General features: G+C 50.7%; 1 protein-coding gene across 1 annotated transcript; it reads right to left on the bottom strand.

The window, feature by feature from the left end:
* Window positions 1–71: 71 nt before the first annotated feature.
* Window positions 72–15,613, bottom strand: LOC310757132 (H-2 class II histocompatibility antigen, E-S beta chain-like; the record flags this gene model as incomplete). The annotated part of the gene is given in 8 exon segments (XM_083602329.1): window positions 72–391; window positions 976–999; window positions 1,501–1,611; window positions 1,731–2,012; window positions 13,190–13,459; window positions 15,375–15,504; window positions 15,508–15,535; window positions 15,537–15,613. Coding segments are annotated over 8 exon segments (936 nt in total). The 3' UTR covers window positions 72–377.
* Window positions 15,614–23,010: the final 7,397 nt, after the last annotated feature.

Raw genomic sequence — 23,010 nt, 5'->3', positions numbered from 1 at the left:
CTGATTTGCTCCAAGTCGTCCTGGTTGGTGTCTTTATTTTTATCCAAGGGAGCCCTCCAATTTTCTGGTAACAGGGACAGCTCAGGCTCCTCCAGGGAGATTCAAGGCACAAATTCTCTAACAGAGAAGTGCAAAGAAGTAAAATCAGGTTGAGATAACTTGCAATCCACAAGCGGAAAGGGAAACACAAAAAGAAACTTTCCCCAAATGACAAGCAAGCAACAGAGGTGGGGGAGGGGTGGACACTGTCGTTCTTGATCTGTGACTCCTTCCATCCTCCTTCCAAGGAGGTTTCCACCTCTGAGCATGGACAGAGGGCAACTGGCAGGAAGAACAGAGCTTCTCCACATTCCAGGATCCTGATGGAGCAGTGAAGTCTAACTGATGAGTCCTGCAGGCAGAGGAGAGAGAGACAAGCCCATCACTGTGGGGTGAGGAATGGGGAGAAAGGGGTAGAAGAATCCCTGGCAAGACTTGGGGGACACTCCATAGAGCGGTCATCAGATATTGTGAACTTCAATTCCTATTGCCGCCAGTTATGGGCCTGGCAGGGGGGCTCTGAGGAGGGAAGGAGACAGAGGGAGGGAGACTTGGCTGGCTTTGGCAGTGGAGAAGAGGAGGTTCAGAAGAGACGAAGGAGATCTGTCTAGATCAGAAATGGGGAACCATGGACCCTGGGGCAAATGTGGCCCCCAAGCCAAACGCCAGCCCTGGTCTCCTCACTCGGCCTCTGCTAAGCAACTTTATTTGACTGTCTCACAGGTGGGAAATTCCCCTGGAGACCCACTTCCAGGACATGGTATTGGAGTGTGTGCATCAGTGGATTTAACCATAGAAAGCCCCTACCCTCTGTTCCAAAGGGTCTGTGGCGGAAAAGCAAGCCATTCTAAAAGCAAGCCATGGTGGGGGCTTACCAAGCAGCCAAGAGAATGGGGTTGGGGGGGAGGAAGATGGAAGAGCAGAGAGGAAAGTTACCTGCAGGCTGAGGAACAGCTTGCCCTGGGAGAGAGAGAAAAGGATAGAAAGATTCAGTCAGCACCAGATATCCCCTGAAACAGCTTCTCTGGGAACACACCGCCGCCCCCAAGATCAAGATAACACAGTCCAGGCACAGCTAGGAACCTTTTTCTCTCGTTCTGTGCTATGGACTATGAGGGGTGAATTAATAAAATAAAAACTTTAAAATAAGGAATTAAATGTTTTGTAGCAAGTAATTGTATGTTTTGCAGCAAACTGCAAAATATTTGTGTCCTTTTGAGTTGCTTTTGAATTTCTCCCTCATGTGTTGGATAGGAGGTTTAGGTCTTCATCTACAGATTTAAACCTCAGACCATCTCCATAATAGGTGAGGTTCCATTTGAGGCACCAAGAGGGACCTCCGAGGAGTGGAGAAGGAACAGAACCCTCCCCAGAGCCTCTGCCTAAGAAGAGGAGGAGAGCCTGGAGCCCAATCCAGCTCCACACCCAACCCTCCCTCTCCCTCCGGCACCCCACCCTCACCTTTCTTGTTCTTCAGGTAAAGGGCGAGTCCAGTGGCCCCAAAGACCAGCCCCAGCACAATCCCCACAATCCCCGTCCACATCTTGCTCCTGGCAGAGTCCGACTGTGGCTCTGAAGAAAGAAAAAGCCTTGAGTGAGGAAAGGCAGGCCTGGGATCAGCCCCCTGAGGGGGGAGCAACCCACCCAGCCCCCCAGGAATGCCCCCCACTCCCAGTAGGAAGGCGTCCTACCCCATTTCACCGTGACGGGGCCTTCGAAGCTGGCGTGCTCCACCTGGCAGGTGTAGACGTCTCCACGTTCTGGCTTTGTCTCCAGTATCACCTCAATCTGGAAGGTCCAGTTCCCATTCTGGATGAGGTCCGTGGTCCACACTTTGGGCTCCTCCTTCCCATTCCTGAACCACTTGATCTTGATCCCAGCAGGGAAGAAGCTGCCCACAGTGCAAATCAGCAGAGTGTTGTGTGGTGAAGATTCAACGTTGTCTGTGGGGGTGATCTTCACCTTGGGCTGGACTGTGGGAGGGAGGCAAGGAAGGTCAGAGATTTAGGGAGGGAGGGACCTAGAGGCTTCAAGGGAGGGAGGAAAGGGAGGAGAGGGGAAGGAGGGATCCTCTCCCAACATCCCAGTGGACAGTCCAGGACCATAGTTGGGGGAGGGCTAGCCTGGTTCTCAGCACTGGGTGAAGGCCAGTGTGGTGTAGTGGTTAAGAGTGGTAGACTCATAATCTGGTGAACTGGGTTCGCTTCCCCGCTCCTCCACATGCAGCTGCTGGGTGACCTTGGGCTAGTCACACTTCTCTGAAGTCTCTCAGTCTCTCTCACCTCACAGAGTGTTTGTTGTGGGGGAGGAAGGGAAAGGAAAGGAGAATGTTAGCTGCTTTGAGACTCCTTCAGGTAGTGATAAAGCGGGATATCAAAAACTAATGCTGCTTCTTCTTCCTAGCTTTTGGGGGACTTCCTCCGACCACAACCCCTCCTGGTTGCTCCAGAGTCTAAAAGCATCTGCTGAGCACCAGAGTGATGCTGATTTGCAAGGGGAAAACCTAGAAAAGGATCTCCCATTCCCTTTCCCCTGTTTGTTTTTGGAACTGTGTGCAAAAGAGAAATTCTGGAGAAGGTTGCTCTCCAAGCAAAGTTGAAAAGGGAAAGCTTCCTTCCTTCCTTCCTTCCTTCCTTCCTTCCTTCCTTCCTTCCTTCCTTCCTTCCCTCCCTCCCTCCCTCCCTCCCTCCCTTCCTTCCTTCCTTCCTTCCTTTTGCTTCCCTCAGTGTCTCAGAGATCAATTACAAGTGTTGAAGAGATCAGAACATCACCTCCTGCCCTTTTTGGGAACAGAAGCACTTTGGAGTCTTGCTTGCTTGTGTGTTCATTTTGTTTGTTTGTTTGTGTGCGTATTTGGATCCCTAGAAGACAACATACATGTTTACACCATGTGAATACATAAAGAGGGCACTGCTGCCTACAATGAGGGACGCGGATGGCGCTGTGGGTTAAACCACAGAGCCTAGGACTTGCCGATCAGAAGGTCGGCAGTTTGAATCCCCGTGACAGGGTGAGCTCCCGTTGTTCGGTCCCTGCTTCTGCCAACCTAGCAATTCAAAAGCACGTCAAAGTGCAAGTAGATAAATAGGTACCGCTCCGGCGGGAAGGTAAACGGCATTTCCGTGTGCTGCTGTGGTTTGCCAGAAGCGGCTTAGTCATGCTGGCCACATGACCCGGAAGCTGTCTACGGACAAAAACCAGCTCCCTTGGCCTATACAGCGAGATGAGCGCGCAACCCCAGAGTCGGTCACGACTGGACCTAATGGTCAGGGGTCCCTTTACCTTTACCTTTGCTGCCTACAATCAGCTACAAAAACTGAGTATAAAATACCTGCAATGAAAGAAATGTGATGCTCACATACGAAGCACTTTGTATTTATCCCTTCCTGTAATTTGGAAGGAAAATGTACCCAATCCACTTTAAATCCCTTCATCGCAATGGTTCAGCAGTGTTACGGAAAAAATCCAGGTGCAAGGCTGCCCAGCCACCTAGCTCGTCGGGCTAAGCCTGCGGATCCCTTTGGAACAAAAGGAGTACAGCCAGAGACTGGAGCAAGTTGGAGAAGATCCACGTTTATTGCGCAACAGGTTCAAGATGAGATTGAACCCCTAGGATGGGGTAACAAGGACTTTTAAAATTTCCCGCCATTTCCCAAAATACAGTTCGGAAAGCATCATCACTACATCACTACTACATCACCATTACATCAGAAAAGGGGAGGGTTATACAAAATTAACATATGGGCAGGGGGGAAATAACATGCAAATACAGGGTATGTATTGGAAGGCATGTCCTTGAGTACCTACAATCAGAAAACAATAGGGTCTTGGCTTGCACAGTCTGCCACTTGGCCATGCCCAGAGGAAGGGCTTGGTCCGGTGATTTGGCATCAGTGGGGTCTTTCCTGTGCGTACGTGACCTCCCGCTTGGGGAATTATGGCAGGTACCAAGTGGTTTCCGAGTCTCTGTCTGTTCCATAACAGTCCCCCATTCGGAGCTAGATTTGCATCAGAGTTCTGTAAGAACTGCAAATCCTTTCTCCGCACCCTAAATCTCAGTGATCATGTATTCACCCTCTCCCAAGTGTCTCATTTGCACATATTCTGGGAAGGTGGGTATACTCTCTGAGTGAGAATAAGTTCTGAGGGGAAACGAGGTATGTCATGTAGGGCAGCGGATAAGCGAGCAGCAAGGGTTTAAACAGTGTACAGCACAACACAGTATTGATACGCAAAGAATAATAATTGCAACAGTCAAGACAATCCCTTTGAGCAGTTGTCGGAGCCAGCCCAACTTAGGCAGCCAGTCCTAAAGATCGAAATCTGACAGTCCCTCATGTTGAATGTCATTGAGTTTCCCTGCCAGCTCATGTATGTTGTTTAAATGTCCAGTGATGTTCAAGGACTGGTCGGTCACATATGTGCAGCACTCTGCTCCAATCAGAGCACATGTCCCTCCCTGACTCGATAACAAAAAATCTGTAGCAATCCTTGTTTGTAAACTGAGTTGTCTTACCTCAGAGAGCTCAGATACCAAAGAGTCCGTTATCTGCGTGGCCTCTTGCATGAACTTCAGGAGGATGTGGGTGAGACTGAGAATGTTGACGTGGTTGGATCCAGCTCTGTAGGCAGGGAACAGCACTCGACCCACAGTCTCTCCATTGGCAGCAACGTCTGAGAGGTCTGACAGGTCTTGCTATTCCCTTTTATTCCTCTGTCTCCCTGGTGGTAGGTGTGGGGTGATCCTTATCCCAGGGACAATGTATCCCACAAAGCAGGATCCAGACAACTGCGGGCTTATCCAGGTGCATGCTCTGTGCCCACACACCCAAAACAAGCCACTGAGGAACGACTCCATTCTGCCAGACACAAAGGTCTGTAAGAACATGAGATCCGAGTGTTGTGGTCTCCAAGTGGACGGGTGGCTCACAGCGGCAGCCCAGGCGGCAGTGAGGTTTGGAAAAGTCTGGGAACCGGCTGAGTTGGTGACAGTCACTTGTCCTGTGGTGAGGATTTCGAGATTGATGTTACAGGTATTAGTTCCTATAGAGGTCCCTTTCCCAGTGAAGCGGCGGCAAAGGGGTCCTCTGGTTGGACATGTTAGGTACAGATATTGGTGGGTGAGGTTTAAGGCAGTTAAATTCCAGGAGGCAACGTCTCCTGAGCGGTATTGTTCCAGTGTTACAGCCACTGGCACTAGAGGAATGCTTTGCTGGAGGTGGCTGGGTGCATGAGCGCAGATCCAACAGTTCGGGTAGGGAGTCTCCTTAGCCACCTGACCAAGAAGTTGGATGTAGGAGTTCTGTTCCCAGGATGAAATGATGTCTTGCCCTGGGAAGGAGAGGTCAGTACCAAGGCGCCGGGGTGCGGTGCTCATCGGGTGTAAGGGATCAGTGGTGTTCAGGAGTTGCCTGTCCTTGGCTATTCCACCACATCTCAGTGGACCAACTTTGTCCCACACAGGGGTGTGGGAGGGGCGTATAGGGTGGTGCCAGCCCTCCAGGTACTCTGCCCCTTTCCAGTCATGAGTAAGTCCGAGATTCTATAGGCAGCAGAATCGCCTTAGGCAGAGTCCTTGCAGCTGGGGTTTTCTTGGTTCAGGGGTCATGAAAAGGCATTGGAAGCCAAAAATCAAATTCTCAGAGGGGTGGTGGGAATCTGTATAAGTGTGGGTAGCCCCTCCATTTTCAACCTTGGTCCAGTTCGGGTTTCTGACGATCTCCCCTTGACCATAAAGAAGATAGGTCCCACTGTTGCATCTCAGGCGGTAATACTGGTGGTCAAGGGTGAGAATGGCTGACCCAACGCGCTGGAAACTTTGGTCTTGTATAAAGAGTTCCCAGTATTGGGTACTACTGAGTTTGGGTACTAACGAGTGGTACAGCAAGGTCTGTGATTCAGGGAGACATTTGGTCATTTGGTCAGGGTTGGATTTGTCCCCTGAATCTGTGGTGTGATAGTCCAAGAATGATAGTCCGTTTGTCATCCAGAGCAGTGGCTCCACACGAGAGAAGAGACCCCATTCAAAGGGGAAAGGATTAAAAGGGTGAGGATCAGTTCCATATCCGGTGATGGGGTGGCAGATAAAACAATTAAGTGTCAAGGCGTTAAAATGAAACGTCGAGCTGTCAAAGGAAGGGAGCAATGCATAGAGCTGTCAAACGACGCACTGAGCTGTCAGGAAGGGAGCGAAATGTAGAGCTGTCAAACGACACGCTGAGTTGTCAAAGGAAGGGAGGGAAGCGTGGAGCTGTCAAACGCGTTTGAGGCGTAGCTTGATCACGGTTGAGTCCAGGACAACTTCAGAGGTCCAGACGGGCTCGGGCTCGGGGGTGGTATCTGGTCCGGTCTGCTGGGCCCTATCCTGACCCCGATCTGGTCCGGTCTGTTGGGCCCGATCCTGACCCCGATCTGGTCCAGTCTGCTGCTCCTCATCGTTGTCTATGTAGGAGGTTGCAGCGGAAGGTGGGGCGTCAAAGGTGTAGTCCTCTCCTTGGGTCTTCTGCACCTCCTGAGGTTGTAGGATGGTCTTGCACCTCATGTGATGTAGCCAAACGTTATTTTCCCCAACTTTCGTGGCAGTGGGTGTGGTTAGAAGCACTTGGAACGAACCCTCCCAGGCTGGTTGTAGGGGTAGCTTCTGGTACACTTTAACCAGGATCCAGTCGCCCAGATGGAAGGAATGTGCTGGGACGTCAATTGGCAGGTTCTGTCCTTCTACGGCTGTCCTTGCGCTATCACTTGAATACCTTATTTGCATGATTGAGATCGACGGGCATCCCTATGAATGTCTACTGGATACGGGAGCCACGTATTCAACCCTAGCAAATAGCCACCTGGAACCTGGATCGGAGACCAGGAAGGTCATGGGGCTGGATGGGATACCCTGCATGTGTCCACTCTCCCACCCAGCCAAGTCACTCTGGGACCCTTATTGGCGGAACACACCTTCCTCTTAAACAGCAGCCCAGTAAACCTCCTTGGCAGAGCTTTACTTTGCAAATTAAATGCCACAATAAAGTGCTCAGGGGACGGCATCTACCGATACATGCCTGAAGAGTCTGTCCCCACGTTCCAAGGAATAGTGCAAGATGCTAAACTGGAACGCCAATTTCCAGATCTCCCCCCTGACCTAGAAGAGGAAATGCCTCCTTGGCTATGGGGTACAGAGTCCACCTTGGTGGGACTTTTAAAATCTGCTACTCACCTATAGGGCAGAGCTTCCCTTCCCTTGCACTAAACAATATCCCCTACCAAACAAAGCCATAGAAGGACTGATGCCCATGATTGAATATTTCCTTGAAAAGGGAATTCTAGTTCCTTGTGCATCACCCTGCAACACCCCAGTATTCCCCATAAAAAAACCCATGGGGGAGGGAACCCCAGTCCATTACCGTTTTGTACAGGACCTAAGGCTCATAAATCAGTTTGTAATTCCATGCCACCCAGTGGTGGGCAACCCAAATTCCCTTCTAAACAGGAACCACATGGTACAGCACTGCTGATCTATGTTCTGCGTTCTTCAGTATCCCTCTAGCCCCTGAAAGCCAATTCCTCTTCGCCTTCGCTAGGGGACCAAGTCAATTAACCTGGACAAGACTACCCCAAGGGTATGCAGAATCGCCCGCCATATTTTCTACGATACTGCACCAAGATTTACAAGACGTACACCTACCTGCTGGGTCCATGTATCTGCTTTATGTAGATGATATTTGAATATGTTCTACCAGTGAGGAGGCGTGTAAAGCAGACACTAGACATCTCATTGAGCTAGCATACAAAGGGCACAAGGTATCCCCCAATAAGTTACAATACTGCAAGCAGGAAGTGAAATATCTCAGACATATCCTGGGGGTAGGCACCTGGAGCCTAGCAACAGACAGAATAGAAGCGGTCACCAAGATTCCACTCCCTAAGACCAAAAGACATTTGCGGGGCTTCCTTGGCATGGCAGGTTTCTGCCGGGCATGGATTGCTGGCTACAGTGAGATAACCAAGCCCCTCTCCGCTATGACACGGCAAGATCATCCCTACGAATTAGTCTGGGAAGAGGAAGCATATCGGCCCCCGCCTTAGGCCTCCCAGATTATCGTATTCCCTTCAATCTGTTTATTCATGAGCAATGTCACGGCTAAAATGGCCGCTGTTTCTTTAATGCGAATAAATCTGGGTCAGCATGAGTGAGCAGCTTGTACCAGGTTGTATATATAGTGAGAAATGTTAGTCTGGTGTTCTGAGGCTGGTGTTTGGGTTGGTTGGTTGGTTGGTTAGTGCTGGTGTGTATAGTTATTCAGTCGTGTTTTGCACAAAGACTTTTAAGAATAAAACTCTGCAAGGATATTCTCGTGGACTCTTTTATGCAGACAAGGGTCCGAGGACCAGGCTGAAGAGACAAAGGGAGGTCAGAACCCTTTCCTTCTTTTTTTTGCTTTTTACAAACACTGACAGGTTATGGGTGCAGTGTTTCTGAGCATGTGCAGAGTGCAAAATGACTGACAGCATCTGAGCAGGGAGCTGGTGAGTCCTGGTGGTGTATGGAGCCAGTGGCTGTGCGTTGGAGCAGTTGGTGGCAAGCTGTAACTGTATGCAGCGACGCTGGAGCGGCTAGGATCTGAGGATCAGGAAAGCACTCAGCGTCGGCTACTGGAACAGTTTGAACTGCTAGAGGACCACAGTAGGTGACTCACAGAGCGGCTACACCAGTTGCAGAGCCAGGCGGGACCTGAGGGTCAACAGAGGCAGCAGCTAGAAGCCGGTGAGTGCCAGCCAGGACCATCCAGTTGGACTCTAAAGAGAGAGTCAGGAGAGCTTGCTGGAGACCCCACAGAAGGGACTCAGCAAGCACCAGCAGAGATGGCAGATTTCCAGTCTTCCCAAGTTGTAAATATTGGGGGAGGCATCCGTTTTGAACTTCTCTCAGAAAGCAACTGGCTGAGTTGGTCAATTAAAATGCAACAGTTGTTAAGGAGAGATGGACTATGGGACTGTGTTGAAACTGAGGTTTTGAGACAGGACTCTGCTGAGAAAAAACTGCTGGATGAAAGGGCTCGTGCCCAAATTATGCTGTGTTTGAGCAACTCTCAGTTATTGCATGTAGCAAATGCCAGCACAGCGTTTGAGTGCTGGAATTTATTAAGGGCAATGCATGTCAGAGAAACTGCTGGAACTATCATTTCTCTGACCAGAAGGCTGTTCAGGACTGTTATGAAAGAAGGTGAGAGTTTGGCAACTCATCTTCAAACGCTGAAATCTCTGTTTCTTCAACTACAACAGAGAGGTAAGTGTTATGATGAGACTGACCAAACATACATTATCCTTTCAAGTTTGCCTGAAAGCTGGTTGCCCGTGATTAACAGCATGGAGAGTATGCATCCCCGAGATCTGACCCTTGAGTATGTGGTTGGAAGATTGACCGAAGAAGCAGAAAGAAGGTCAGATAGACAGGCTGAACTCCAAGAGCGGAGGAGTTACAGCGGAGGGGGCCAGCAGCAGAATCTGCCAATGGAGCAATGCCAAGGTTTGGACTTGGCCATGGCGGTGAGGAGGTGCTATAGATGCAACCAACCCGGGCATCTCCAACGTCAATGCAGGGCAAGAATTCCAGGAGACGACATGGAGCAGAGACAGCAATTGACGCAGAAATGTAAGCAGAAGGGGTTCTCTTCAGGGAAGAAGAACACGTGTTCTGCTCAGTTTGTTTCTGCATTTTCTCGAGAGGAGAGGAAAATACCTCGAGGAACATGGTTGCTAGACTCTGGCAGCAGCAGGATTATCTGCAACAGTCGGGAGGACTTTAAGACCCTGGGGAAGCCAGCTGATGGAAAAGACTCAATCTATCTTGCTGATGGTCGTAGAAGCAAGATTGATGGCCAGGGAACATGTTTCCTGCAGTGCTTGAACACTACTCTACCAGAGACTCTGTTTGTCAGCAGTTTGGACTATTGTTTACTGTCTGTAAGCTGTTTGATTAATGCAGGGTATAGTGTTAACTTCACACAGGATGGCTGTCTGATAAAGAATGGAACTCAGGTATGTGGCCATGCAAAGTTGGAAAATGGGTTATATGTAATGCAGGACAAGCCTGTTAAAGCAGCCCAGGTGGTTCAGGATAATTTGCCAGTTCATAAGGGGTGTGTACATGAACTGAACAGAAAACTGGGTCACGCCAATTTCCGTGTGCTTTCAGAGATGCAAAAGGTGTGCAAGAACCTAAAAGTAAATAGCTGTAACTGTTTCCTAGATTGCAATGTATGTAAAATGGCCAAATCTAAGAGGAAGCCTGTGGCTTCTAAAAGTGACAGAGTATCTAAAGAGGTTTTAGAACTTGTCCATTGTGACGTGATAGGCCCTTTTCCACAGAAGACTGAAGGGGCCCCCAGATATGCTTTTCTGGTAATAGATGATAAATCACGTTTTAGTTGGCTGTTTTTGTTAAAGCAGAAATCTGAGTGTTTCCCCACATTCAGAGAATGGGTTGCCCAAGCTGAAAAGCTCTTCGCTCGCCCTGTTGTGCAGTTGCAAACAGATAGGGGTGGAGAATTTCTGAACAAACAATTTGGGGCATGGTTGCGGCGTAAGGGGATCACTCACCGTTTGACTAACCCTTATAGCCCTGCTGAAAATGGTCTGTGTGAAAGACGTGGGGCTGTAATACAGTCAGTAAAGGACTGCCTGCTAGTGGATGCAGGATTGGGCCACAACCATAGGCTGTGGGGCGAGGCTTTTCTTACTGCGAATTTTCTGATTAATAGAACCTTGTCTAGCTCTATAAAAGATATTCCTTATCGTGTGTTGTTTGGGAAAGAACCAGAGTGGACAATGCTCCATAACTGGGGTGCTTGGGCACATGTAAACATTCCCAAAGCTCAGCGCCAGAAAGGGGGCGCTAGAGCACAGAAACTGCGGTTTGTGGGATATCAGTCCTATGGCAAAGGGTGGCGTTTCAATTTACGCCCAGGACGAGTGGTTCTGTCACGAAGTGCAGACTTTGCTGACCAGGACAGATGGACTGCGATCCATGCCAACCCAGATTGCCTACTGCCCCTGCAAGTAAGAGAAGAGGCTTCTTCTCAGCCATTGGCAACGCAGGAGCAGGATGAGGCGGTGGCACAGATTTCCCCAAAAGATGTGGCAATAGATAATACTTCTTCTCTAGAGGAAGAGGAAGAAGAGCCAGAGATAAGGGGGGAAGAAGTAGCAGTTGTGCCTAGGCGTTCCCAACGTTCAAACAAGGGTGTACCTCCTCAGCGTTTGACCCTAGGAGGAGTGAGAGTATGCAATGTGAGTTGTGTGGAACCACAGAGTTATAATGAAGTCTTAGACTTACCCCCTGGAGAACGTGCTTTGTGGGAACAAGCCATGAAAGAAGAAATGGACTCTTTTAAACGTAACAAAGTGTTTGAGGTCATAATGTCACCACCTGGTGGCAGAGTGGTGTCATGCAAGTGGGTTTACAAAAGAAAAACCCTTGCATCTGGGGAACCACGTTTTCGAGCCAGATTGGTAGCCAGAGGGTTCACCCAGATTAAAGGGGAGAGTTATGATGAAGTGTTTTCTCCCACTGTAAAGAGTGAAACTTTTCGTTTAATGCTTTCCATTGCTGCTGTAAGACAACTAGCAGTGCACCATTTTGATGTTGATGCTGCATATCTGCATGCACATTTAGACCATGAAGTGTTAATGAGACAACCCCCTGGGGGTTGAAGAGGAGAATGGTGCAGTCTGGCGTTTGAGAAAGGCTGTTTATGGTCTCAAACAAAGTGCAAGGTGTTGGAACCAGTGTTTAAATGAAGCCCTTGTAAAAATTGGTTTTAAAAGGAGTGTGGCTGATCCATGCCTGTACACCAAGGGGACAGGCAACAAATATCTAATGCTTTTAGTCTTTGTTGATGATTTGCTTGTAGCAGGGAGTTCCACAGATGAGATCCAGAAGCTCACAAGTCAACTGGAAAAGAGGTTTAAGCTTTCTAACCCCCTCCCCCGACTTAAACATCCTGATTCTCTGGAAAAACCTGGACATATGGTAGCCCTACCTGAATCCATGTCAGGTGTGCAGGAAACGACATGTTTAAGTGTCACAAGTAATAATAGATTGATGTTCAAATAACATCATTTTGTACTTTTAAAATGTTCAGGGTTTCTGTATGAAATGTGCTCTCTGTCCTCCCCCTGAAAGGCTGCCTATTCCCCCCTTGCAGCCCCCCACTCTAATGTAGTCCAGCGTTGGACTGTGTCCTGGGTTCAAATCCCCCCTGGGCCTTGAGTCTCCTGGGTGTCCCTGGCCAGCCCCCCCCCTCAGCCTGGCCTCCCTCACAGGGTTGTTGTGGGGATGGAATGAGGAGAGGGAAAAGCATAGACATCGCATGCAGTAAATGAAGTTTAGGGAAGTTTTTAATGTTTGATGTCCTATTGTGCTTTTAATTCTGTTGGGAGCCACCCATAGTGACTGGGAAAACCCAGCCAGGTGGATGGGGTATTAATAATAATATAAATAACAATAAAAACAACAACAACAGCTACAAAACAACACCAATAATAAATCATTACTTCTATTATTATTATCATTATTATCATTATTATTGTTGTTGTTGTTGTTGTTGTAGTAGTAGTAGTAGTAAATACTGCAATTTTGTGTTGCAAGCCTCCCTGAGACCTACAGGTATACCGTGGGATGCAAATTTAATTAATAATAAATACATTACAATACAGTGGTACCTCAGGTAACATATGCTTCAGGTTACATACGCTTCAGGTTACAGACTCCGCTAACCCAGAAATAGTGCTTCAGGTTAAGAACTTTGCTTCAGGATGAGAACAGAAATCGTGCTCTTGCGGCGCGGTGGCAGCAGGAGGCCCCATTCGCTAAAGTGGTGCTTCAGGTTAAGAACAGTTTCCAGAAGGAATTAAGTACTTAACCCGAGGTACCACTGTACACGAAACGGTTTATGATGCTTCGAGGGACACATAAGCTCCTTCTGCCCCCCATCCCAGCGTCTGCTGGGGCACCAGGAAAGGCCCCTCTTCCTCTCTGAAAAGCGGGAGGGGGCAGGGAGGGGAGAAAGTCCTGGGTCCACCCCACGCCCCCCCCCATTTTGGGTTCTTACAGGGGGCCCATTTCCCATAACGCCCCCCTCCCCGATTCTGGACTCACCGCGCCGGGCCTGGACGAAGGGCTCGTAGATCCCGTAGTCGCGCCGGCAGAAGACATCCACGGCGGCCATGTATCTCCGCAGGTCTCTCTTGTCCTGGTTCCATCTCTTGACTTCGGACTCCGCCATTTCAGCCACCGCCATGAACTTCCCTCGGTCACTGTCAAAGTAGTAGAGCTCCTGACGGTCGAAAAACTCCCTATGTAGGTAGCGGATCTGCTGCGTCCCGTTGGAGAAGTGGCACTCCGCCTTCAACTGGAACAGGAAATGCTCTGGGGGGAGGGGGAGAATGAAATTGGGGGGGGTGGAGACTTCTGGTTTCCGGTTGCCTTAAGGGCGCAGCTCCCACGAAAGCGGATAGTTGTCCCCGCCGGGCAGGAGAGAGATGGTCTGTCTCTCTCACATTTTTTTCTATCTCTCCTGTCACATGATCCCATGGCGGCGGGGGGAGGGGGATGAGCAGGGAGACCCTTCTTTCACCTCCTTCCAAAAGAAAGGGAGAGAGCAGCAGGAAGGCCCCTTTTTTGGGGGGGAGGCACAACCTCCAAGGCCCTGAAACCCATGGGCGTAGCCAGGATATAAGGGGGGTGGGCGTGAACCGAGCTATCTGCATTTATTTATTTATTTATTTATTTAATGGGGGGCAGCTGCTCCCTGCCCCCGATGCCGCCCTTGCTTATCTCCAGTTTTTTTGAAAAAAAGTAAACCTCTCTCCCCCATTTTATTGCCCTCCGGCTGAAAGAGGAAATGTTGGGGGTTGCAGAGAGACCAGGAAATGGATGAGATGCCAAGGAGGGTGGGAGGCGCTTCTCTGCTCTGAATGGGGTTCACTGCCCCTCCCTCCCATGAGACCCCCTCCCGCTGCAGGAGACCCAGTTTCACTTTCGCTTTCCCTGCCAGAGCGCAGGAAGGCAGGAACCCATTTCAGCACCCAGAGGACCCCAAGGTATGGGGGGGGGAGGGGACCTGCCACAGGGGGGGGGAGTTCAGGTTCCCCGGAGCAGGGAGCCATTTGCCCCAGTTCGCTGCTGCTTTCATGGGCCTCGCCAAGGGGGACAGGGATGGGCAGCTCTCCCCCATCAATAAAAATCAATAAAAATACATAGGAAACTGAGGTTTCCCCCTCCTAACAAAAGGTCTGCCCCTCCCTAACAAAAATCCTGGCTACGCACTTGCCTGGGTTTCTTACTATTGAGAAAGAGCAGACGAAAGGTTTATTTATGCGTTATGTGGAGTCATTTCTAGAGTTAATGATTGGTTATGAGATCTCTTGAAAATGATGGGAGATAAATGGACTAATAATGATGAGGATGATTTTGAGAAGCAGGTGAAGAAGCGCGCAGGGCCAGATTCAGCTGCCCCACCCGCCGCCCCCCCAAAAGTCCCCCAGGGCTGCCTGCCACCAGGTGTCCTGAAGGAAGACTATTTAATGTGTGAATTTTGTAGTTCTATTAAAATTCAATTGAATGTTACTTGTAAACTGCTGGGGTAGGATTTTAATCCTGAAAGGTGGGAGATAATTAATAGCAATAAATAAATGTCCTCTCCTTCCCAATCCCAGAAACCTGAGCTGCTCTTTTCCAGTGGGGGGAGTGTTTCCCCTTCCCTCCTGCCCCTTTGCCCCCAGTGTCCTGGAAGAAGCACAGATTACCAGTGTTGAAGCAATGCTTCTTCAACATCAACTTCAAAGGACTGGTCATGCTGTTCGGATACCTGATTATCATCTTCCAAAACAACGACCCTATTCTGAACTTAAAAATGGAAAGCGTAATGCTGGTTTGTCAACAAGAGAGATTTAAAGACTCTTCCAAGAAGAATCTTTCAAAATGTAGTATAAACACCAGCAACTGGGAAACACTGCCCTGCAAGCGCTCCAATTGGAGAGCAGCCTTAACTAAAGGTGTCATGGGCTTTGGAGACACTCCAACTCAGGGCGAAACGGAGAAACGTGCTAAGAGGAAGGCACACTTGGCAAACCCTCAAGGATCAACTCCCACCCAGAAACCTCTGTCCCCACTGTGGAATGATGTGTGGGTCCAGAATTGGCTCCACAGTCACTTACGGACTCACTGCTAAGACCGTGTTCATGAAGACCATCTACGAGGGATCGTCAAAGGAGCCCCACTGATGGGGGTCCCACTAAGCGGAGTTTCCCCTTCCTTCTTCCATTGCAGAATCTTGGCTCACCTGGAGGCGCCTCCACGCCCAGCCCCTCCGAAGCAGAGACCACCAGCATCCCCAGCAGGAGCCCCCCAAAGGCCAAAGGCGCAGCGCTGGAGCCCCCCATCCTTCTCTCTTCTTCGCCCCCTGAAGACTCTCAAATGGGACTTTCTCTGCTCAGGGTCGGAAAAAACTACCAAGCCCCGCCCACTCCACCTCCCCGCCCCGCGAGCGTCCAATCCGCCTCCGAGCCGTGGCAGCATCATCGGTCGCCAGGCAGGGAAAGAGCATTAGCAAGGGCTCTCTCTGCTCTCAATAGATCTGCAAGTTCCTCTTCTTCTGATCTCTCCATTGTTGTTGTGTCGCGTGTGAATCAATATCTTCCTGGAAGCCCCCCGGAAGACTTGACTATAAAGCTTAACAAGAATCTGTCAGTTCCATCCAAAACTTTACTCTGGCAGCAAAAAGGGAAATTTCAGACTCAGGCTTCAAAACAGCGAGATGCGCTTTTCTTCTGCTGCGTTTTAAGCCGCTAAACCTTGGTTCCTTCCTGTATCCGGAAAGAGGAAGGAAGTTTCAAGGGGGAATAACTGTCTGCTGAGGGAGGGGGGCTCCCCCCTTCGCCCCCCAGCCTGCATCCCCAGGAGACCTGGCAGCCCCCCAATAAGGAGACCCCTCCCCCCAATAAAAGCCTCCTCCAGCCCCCAGCTCCCCTGTGCAAGAAACATCTCTGCTGCTGGTGTCTGAGTAGCCCCATGAAGAAACACACAGGGGAGAGACAGAGAGGAGCCCCCGCAGCCCCTTCCCCGGAGGAGACCCCTCCCCTCTTGGGGAGATCCAGCCTTCCCACCCCAAAAATATTTGCTGCCCTTTTCCTGCTGCTGTTTTCGCTCCGTCTCCGGCTGAGGCTCCTGCCTGGGGCTGGGTTACCTGGAGACAGGCTGGTCATCGCCAGGGCGCTTTTTCATTGGCCGAACGGGCAGGGACTTTTCTGCTCCGCCAAAGCCGCCCCCTGGCTGCCCCTGCCCCACAGCCACTTGGAGCCACCGATCAAGCAGGGAGCCCAGGGGGTATTGCAGCCTGGTCTGCCAGGAATCTGCCTCGTTGGCGCCTAAAACTGAGGCGAGGCTCAGATTTCGAAAGGCGGGAATTTGGGAAAAGGCGGGGAAAGTCGTTTCCCTCAGAGTCGCTGAGGGAAAGAAGCAGCGGGGGGAGGGGCTCCGCCTCTCTTGTCCCTCAGAAACACACAGAGACACAACGGGGACCCTCTTGTGAGGGGAGCAGAAAGGAGGGCTCTCAGAGAAAGGGGTCTCTCTTTCTCCCCTTGTTAAGTTGTGGGCGAACATATCAGTCGACACAGAGATTCTTCCAAAGCAGCTCTTTATTTGTAAGCTGGAACAGAACTCAACTGAGGAGCTCAGTCAGTCTGCTTATATAGAGCTCCACTAGAATGCAACAGTAACCATTTTCTGTAACTAGCCAATCACTGAACGTCACTTTCGATCCTTCATTTGCATAACTATCTACAGTATCCCCCTGCTGGCCCAGGGTGAGAACTTCAGTACATAACACCCCTCCCCACCGAGATAAGGCGTTAGTTACAATCGTAATGGTTTCCTTATATACAGCACTACACGTAATGGTTCAATTAGGCACAAAAGAATATCGGTTACATTTCACATACTTAGACCAACAGTGATACATGTCCAACAACATAGTCCTTTAAATAAGTTGGGCGGTTGGAAACTCTGCCAGACTGCCGGGGACTGGTAGCCAAGTCTGGGGGGCCACCCAATTCTTGCTAAGGCTGTGGTGTGACCCTAGGTGGCGTTGAAACCAAGTCCCCTGGATCCGCTGCTGTGGGTGAAATCTCCGCAAGTGGAGTTGGTGGAATATCAGGCACGGCAGTGGTCTGAGTCTGTGGGGACTCTGGCAGACCCTCTGAAGCAGCTTGGTTCGGCTCCACGCCGGCAGTTTGTGAGAGAGGTGTAGGTGGAGCCTCACCATCTGTGTCTGTTCCGGAGCCACGAGCACAGTTGGGGGCACCATGGTAGTGTCCAAGTCCCCAACCCTGTGCCTAAGCTGGTCTATGTGCCGGCGCCACAAGCGTCCGTTTTCAAGTGCCACCTAGTACGAGCAAGGTCCAGTGACTCCCACTACTGTGGCTGGCACCCAAGGAATGTCCCCCACAAAGTTCCGGGCAAAGACCTGGTTTCCAGGAACAAATGACCGTGGCGCATTGGCACAGCCTGGGGGTTCAGCCACGGCAAAGTCTGGGTGCAGCCGGTCAAGCGGTGACCTGAGGCGGCAGCCCATAAGCAGTTCAGCAGGACTCCGCCCTGTGGCCGCATGAGGGGTGATGTGTTGTACGAACAAGTATTCGGCGACCCGCTCGTGCCAGTCTCCCCGGTCCAGGCGTGCCAGTGCCTCTTTTGCCGAGCGCACCATTCTCTCTGCTTGCCCGTTGCTGGATGGATGAAATGGTGCCGTTAGGGCATGGTGGATGCCCAGTCCCAAAAGGTACCGCTCAAAAGTGCCTGATGTGAACTGTGGTCCATTGTCAGAGACAAGAACATCAGGACACCCATGCGTTGCAAAGAGGCCTCGCAGCACCCGGATGACGGCCTCGGTAGTGGTGGAGGGCATCAGGGCCACCTCCAGCCATTTGGAATAGGCGTCCACCACTACCATAAAGGTCCGGCCATGAAAGGGGCCGGCCAGATCGATGTGCACCCTCGATCAGGGTGTCTTGGGCATCTCCCAGGTGTGTCCCTTAGCTGCCGGTGGCGCAGGCCTCGATTCTTGGCACGCTTAACAGGCGGAAACCCAGGCAGTGATGGCATCGTCCATGTTAGGCCACCAGACGTAACACCGAGCCAACGCCTTCATTTTGACGATTCCCAGGTGGCCAACGTGCAGAGCCTCCAAGACACGTTGACGGAGTCTTTGGGGAATCACGACGTGGTCTCCCCACAGCAGACAGCCGCGATGAGCCAAGAGTTCATGTTGTCTGGTTGCGAAGGGCTGGAACTCCGATGCAAAAGGCCCTTGTGGCCACCCCCTCCACACCCAGTTGAGCACACGGCTGATGGTGCGATCCTGGGCAGATGCGGAGGCCACAGTGGCAGCCAATACAGGCGCTGCCGGAAGATCCTCAATCAGGAGGAGCAATGAAGCAGGAGCTGGGTCTTCCACAAACGCTGGAAGAGGGCAACGGCTGAGGGCGTCGGCATGGCCCATTGATTTCCCTGGGCAATGGACGAGCCAGTAGTGGTAGGCAGCCAGGAAAACAGTCCATCGCAGCATGGAGTTGGACGATCACCGGCGAGGAGGCCCAGGAACGGCTTGTGGTCAGTGATGAGGTCAAAAGTCCTGCCATAGAGGTATTCATGGAACCTCTTCACTCCAGCCACAAGTGCCAGTGCCTCTTTGTCAAGCTGGCTGTAATTCCGTTCAGTCAGAGATAGCGTCCTGGAAAAGTAGGCGAGCGGTGCTTCTCTTCCATCTGGAAAACGGTGACTAAGGACAGCGCCGATGCCAAAAGGTGAGGCGTCGCAGGCAAGGACCAGCGGCCTGGCTTCACTGTACTGTACCAGCACACTGTCCGATGAAAGGAGAGCTTTGACCGCGTTGAAGGCGGCCGTCTCACAATGACCCCAGGACCAAGGTGTCTTTGTGCTGAGGAGTCGGTGAAGAGGCTCAGCCACCGAGGCTTTGTGGGGCAGGAACATGTTATAAAAGTTCAGCAGTCCCAGGAACGCCTGCAACTCCGTCTTATTCTTTGGGATGGGGGCCTGCTGGATAGCGCAGATCTTGGATGTGGCCGGGTGAAGGCCGGAGGCGTCGATAAGATAGCCCAGGAACTCTACCTGTGGAACGGCGATCTGGCACTTCTCCCTCTTTACCTTGAGCCCGGCCTCCTGGAACCTGGTCAGCATGGCGCGGAGGCGTTCGAACAGCTGCTGGTGTGAGTCTGCAGACACCAAGACGTCATCAAAATACGGTACCACGCCCGGAAGCCCTTGCAGGAGACCAGATCCTCAGTCTCTGCGTTAGAGATGCAGTTGATGCCAGTGACTTCCAGGCCGAGGCCATCAAACCAGTCTAGCCCTAGGAGGCTTGGCCGCTGACCTTCGACCACCACCAACCGGAGCAGGCCCGAAAAATCCTTGAAGGCGATCCGGAACTGGCCAACGCCTACCACGGGAATGCTGTTTCCCTGGTAGTCTCTCAGGTGTACGCGGTGAGAGTCGAGTTGCCTTTTGGACACTCTGGGTACCAGTCTTTTGATGGTGCTCCAAGACACGATGGACAGGGCAGACCCGGTGTCGATCTCCATGTCACATGGAGCTCCTTCAATGAGCACCGTGATGTACAGCTTGCATCGCATAGGCAAGTCGGTTTGGCCAATCGTGGTTCCAGATGGGCAGCGGCAGTTGGTGAGAGTGAAACAGCTTTCCTTGGCAAACTGGAGTGAAGACTTGGACTTGTGAGTTGGTGATGGGGGGTGTCAGACGGAGCCGATTGGCAGACCTTAGCGATGTGGCCACTTCTGGAACACGTCCGACAGATGGCGTCTCTGAATCGACACTTGGCACGGGAATGGTTGCCTCCGCAGCCGGCACATTCCGGTTGGCCCTTGAACTTCTGTTGGAGCTTCCTGCGCCCCCGCTTTGTCTGGTGCACATCATCGTCTTCACTGGAGGATGCCTCATCACTGCTGGCCTCTTCGTGATGCACTGGAACTGGCTTCCCAGCAAGACGCGGGCTGCTGGCCTTGCGGATCTGGCTGTGCTCTGATGTCCATCGATCCCATCCTCATCGCCAGTGTTAAGTTGTGGGCGAACATATCAATCAACACAGCGATTCTTCCAAAGCAGCTCTTTATTTGTAAGCTGGAACAGAACTGAACTGAGGAGCTCAGTCAGCCTGCTTATATAGAGCTCCACTAGAATGCAACAGTAACCATTTTCTGTAACTAGCCAATCACTGAACGTCACTTTCGATCCTTCATTTGCATACAAACTATCCAATCACTGAACGTCACTTTCGATCCTTCATTTGCATAACTATCTACAGTATCCCCCTGCTAGCCCAGGGTGAGACTTCAGTACATAACACCCCTCACAACCCCATTGCATTCCTCTCATGGTGGAAGGGGATCCCACCCTCCCACTGCCTGGCGAAGGGGCAGCCGGGCCAAGGGGGTCTCTGGGCACAGGAGAGCCTCTGGGGAGGAAGGGGGCAGAGGAAGTTGGGGGACTGAGGGAGAATGGGAAACATCATCCCTGGGGGAGGGAAGCGTAGCCCGGCATTGCCAGAGGGGCAGAGGGAGAGGGAGGTCCCTGTCTCTGGAGGGGCTGCCTGAGCTTCTCCCTCCTGCCCAGGGATCTTATAAAGCGTCAGAGAAAGGGATCCCTGAAAATCAGCTGCCCCCCATGTCTTCCTTCCTGGCAGCTTCATCCTCTCCCTCGAACCCCCAGAAGTCCCAGGCTAGATTCTGTTTCCAACGCTGCTGCTGCGTAGTCTCAAGTCCAGCCATTAGGAAGGAGAAGAGGAAATACAATTTACATCAAAATCTATTAATTTATCTTGGCGACTTCCCATTGTGGGGTCAGAAATTATTATTGATCCTGTTTTTATATAAAATAACCAGCTATATTCACTTCTGTATAATTGTGCTTGCTTAAATGTCTCTGCTGGAGAATCTATCAAGTGTTATGCTAAAGAAAGGTAGTTAGCAGTCCATCAATCTGGTCTTTTGAAGTTGAATCTGTTCCTTTGTCTATTTGTTAAAGGTAAAGGGACCCCTGACCATTAGGTCCAGTCGTGGCCTTGCGGCACTCATCTCGCTTTACTGGCCGAGGGAGCCGGCGTACAGCTTCCGGGTCATGTGGCCAGCATGACTAAGCCGTTTCTGGCAAACCAAAGTAGCGCACTGAAATGCCGTTTACCTCCCCGCCGGAGCGGTACCTATTTATCTACTTGCACTTTGACGTGCTTTCGAACTGCTAGGTTGGCAGGAGCAGGGAGGGAGCAACGGGAGCTCACCCTTCGCGGGGTTTCGAACCACTGACCTTCTGATTGGCAAGTCCTGGGCTCTGTGGTTTAACCCACAGCACCACCCTTCTACACATGGTAGAATCCTAGAATTGCAGAGTTGGAAGGGACTACGAGGGTCATCTAGTCCAGCCCCCTGCAATGCAGGAATATTTTGCCCAAAGTGGGGCTCAAACCCACGGCCCTGAGATTCAGAGTCTCATGCTCTACCAACTGAGCTCTAAAAGGGTGTTTCAGTTCAAGCAGAGCCCAGGATAATTAGAGTTGCCATATTTCAAAAAGTAAAAACCAGGACACCCCCAAAATTATAGAAATTGTAGAACTTTTTCTTTTTTTAGACAAGGCCCCAAAATGCCAAGAAAGCCCATGCGTTTTCAGTTGGCTTTTCTTCATTCCAGGACAAAGTGCCATCTTTTGGAAATCCCCCCCTCCCCGGACGTCAATTCCACCTTTGAAATCTCAGGAAAATCCAGACGTATGGCAGACCCACAATAATATACCTAGGGGGGAAATGGTTCCACAGGTTTTCAGGGATGGGAAGACTCACTGGGACCTGCAGGAAACCTCTGAGCCAGTAGGGAGGGAGGGGGGCAGAGGAAGTTGAGGGAATGAGGGAGGAAAGGAAGCATCATCCCTGGGGAGGGAAGCCCAGCTCAGCATTGCCAGGAGGGTGGAGAGAGACAGAGGGAGGTCTCCATCCCAGAGCAGAACCGTCCAGACTGCGCCCCCCAGCCATGGACAAATTAGCTCTTCTTTCTAAGGAAGCAGGTGGTCTAAACCACTGAGCCTCTTGGGCCTGACAGGAAGGTTGGCGGTTCAAATCCCCGCGATGGGGTGAGCTCCCGTTGCTCTTTCCCAGCTCCTGCCAACCTAGCAGTTCTAAAGCACGCCAGTGCAAGTAGATAAATAGGTACTGCTGTGGCAGGGAGGTAAACGGTGTTTCCGTGTGCTTTGGTTTTTGTCAGGCTGTTCCATTGCACCACCAGAAGCTGTTTAGTCTTGCTGGCCGCATGACCCAGAAAGCTGTCTGTGGACAAACACCGGCTTCAATGTATTCCTCTTGTGTTTTATGATTTTCCTGATATTCTAAGTGAGCTGGAACTGGTATGTGACCATAATAATAAAATGTCATTCAATTCAAACACTGGCTCCCTCGGCCTGGAAGAGAGATGAGCGCCATACCCCATAGTCGTCTTTGACTGGACTTAACCATCCAGGGGTCTTTTACCTTTTTACCTTTACCTTAGCTCTTCTTTCTGCCTCTTCCTTTTTTAATATAATTTTTAAAATTAATTTTCAACATATCATTTTCAACAGTAATTAAACATATTTTAACATCTTATACAATTTTTTGACTTCAATCTCGTCTGAAAATTTTTCAATCTAATCTCTAAATACACATTTCCCACTTCTTCCATTATGTTTAGTTCATAACTAATATCACTATTCTTTCTCTAACTTGCAATGCTTCATACATATCTCCTTACACACTTCTTGTAGTCCTACTAGCGTAATTTGTTGGTTACAGTTGCACTTCAGATAATTCGTATATTTATTCCAATCTTCTGTAAATCTCTGGTCCTGGAAGGTTTCGAATCCTTCC

This window comes from Podarcis filfolensis (genome assembly GCF_964270895.1).
Source record: "Podarcis filfolensis genome assembly, chromosome: 2".
Lineage (NCBI taxonomy): Eukaryota > Metazoa > Chordata > Lepidosauria > Squamata > Lacertidae > Podarcis > Podarcis filfolensis.
Note: the sequence above shows the minus strand (reverse complement) of the source record. Positions and strands in the feature narration are given on the sequence as shown.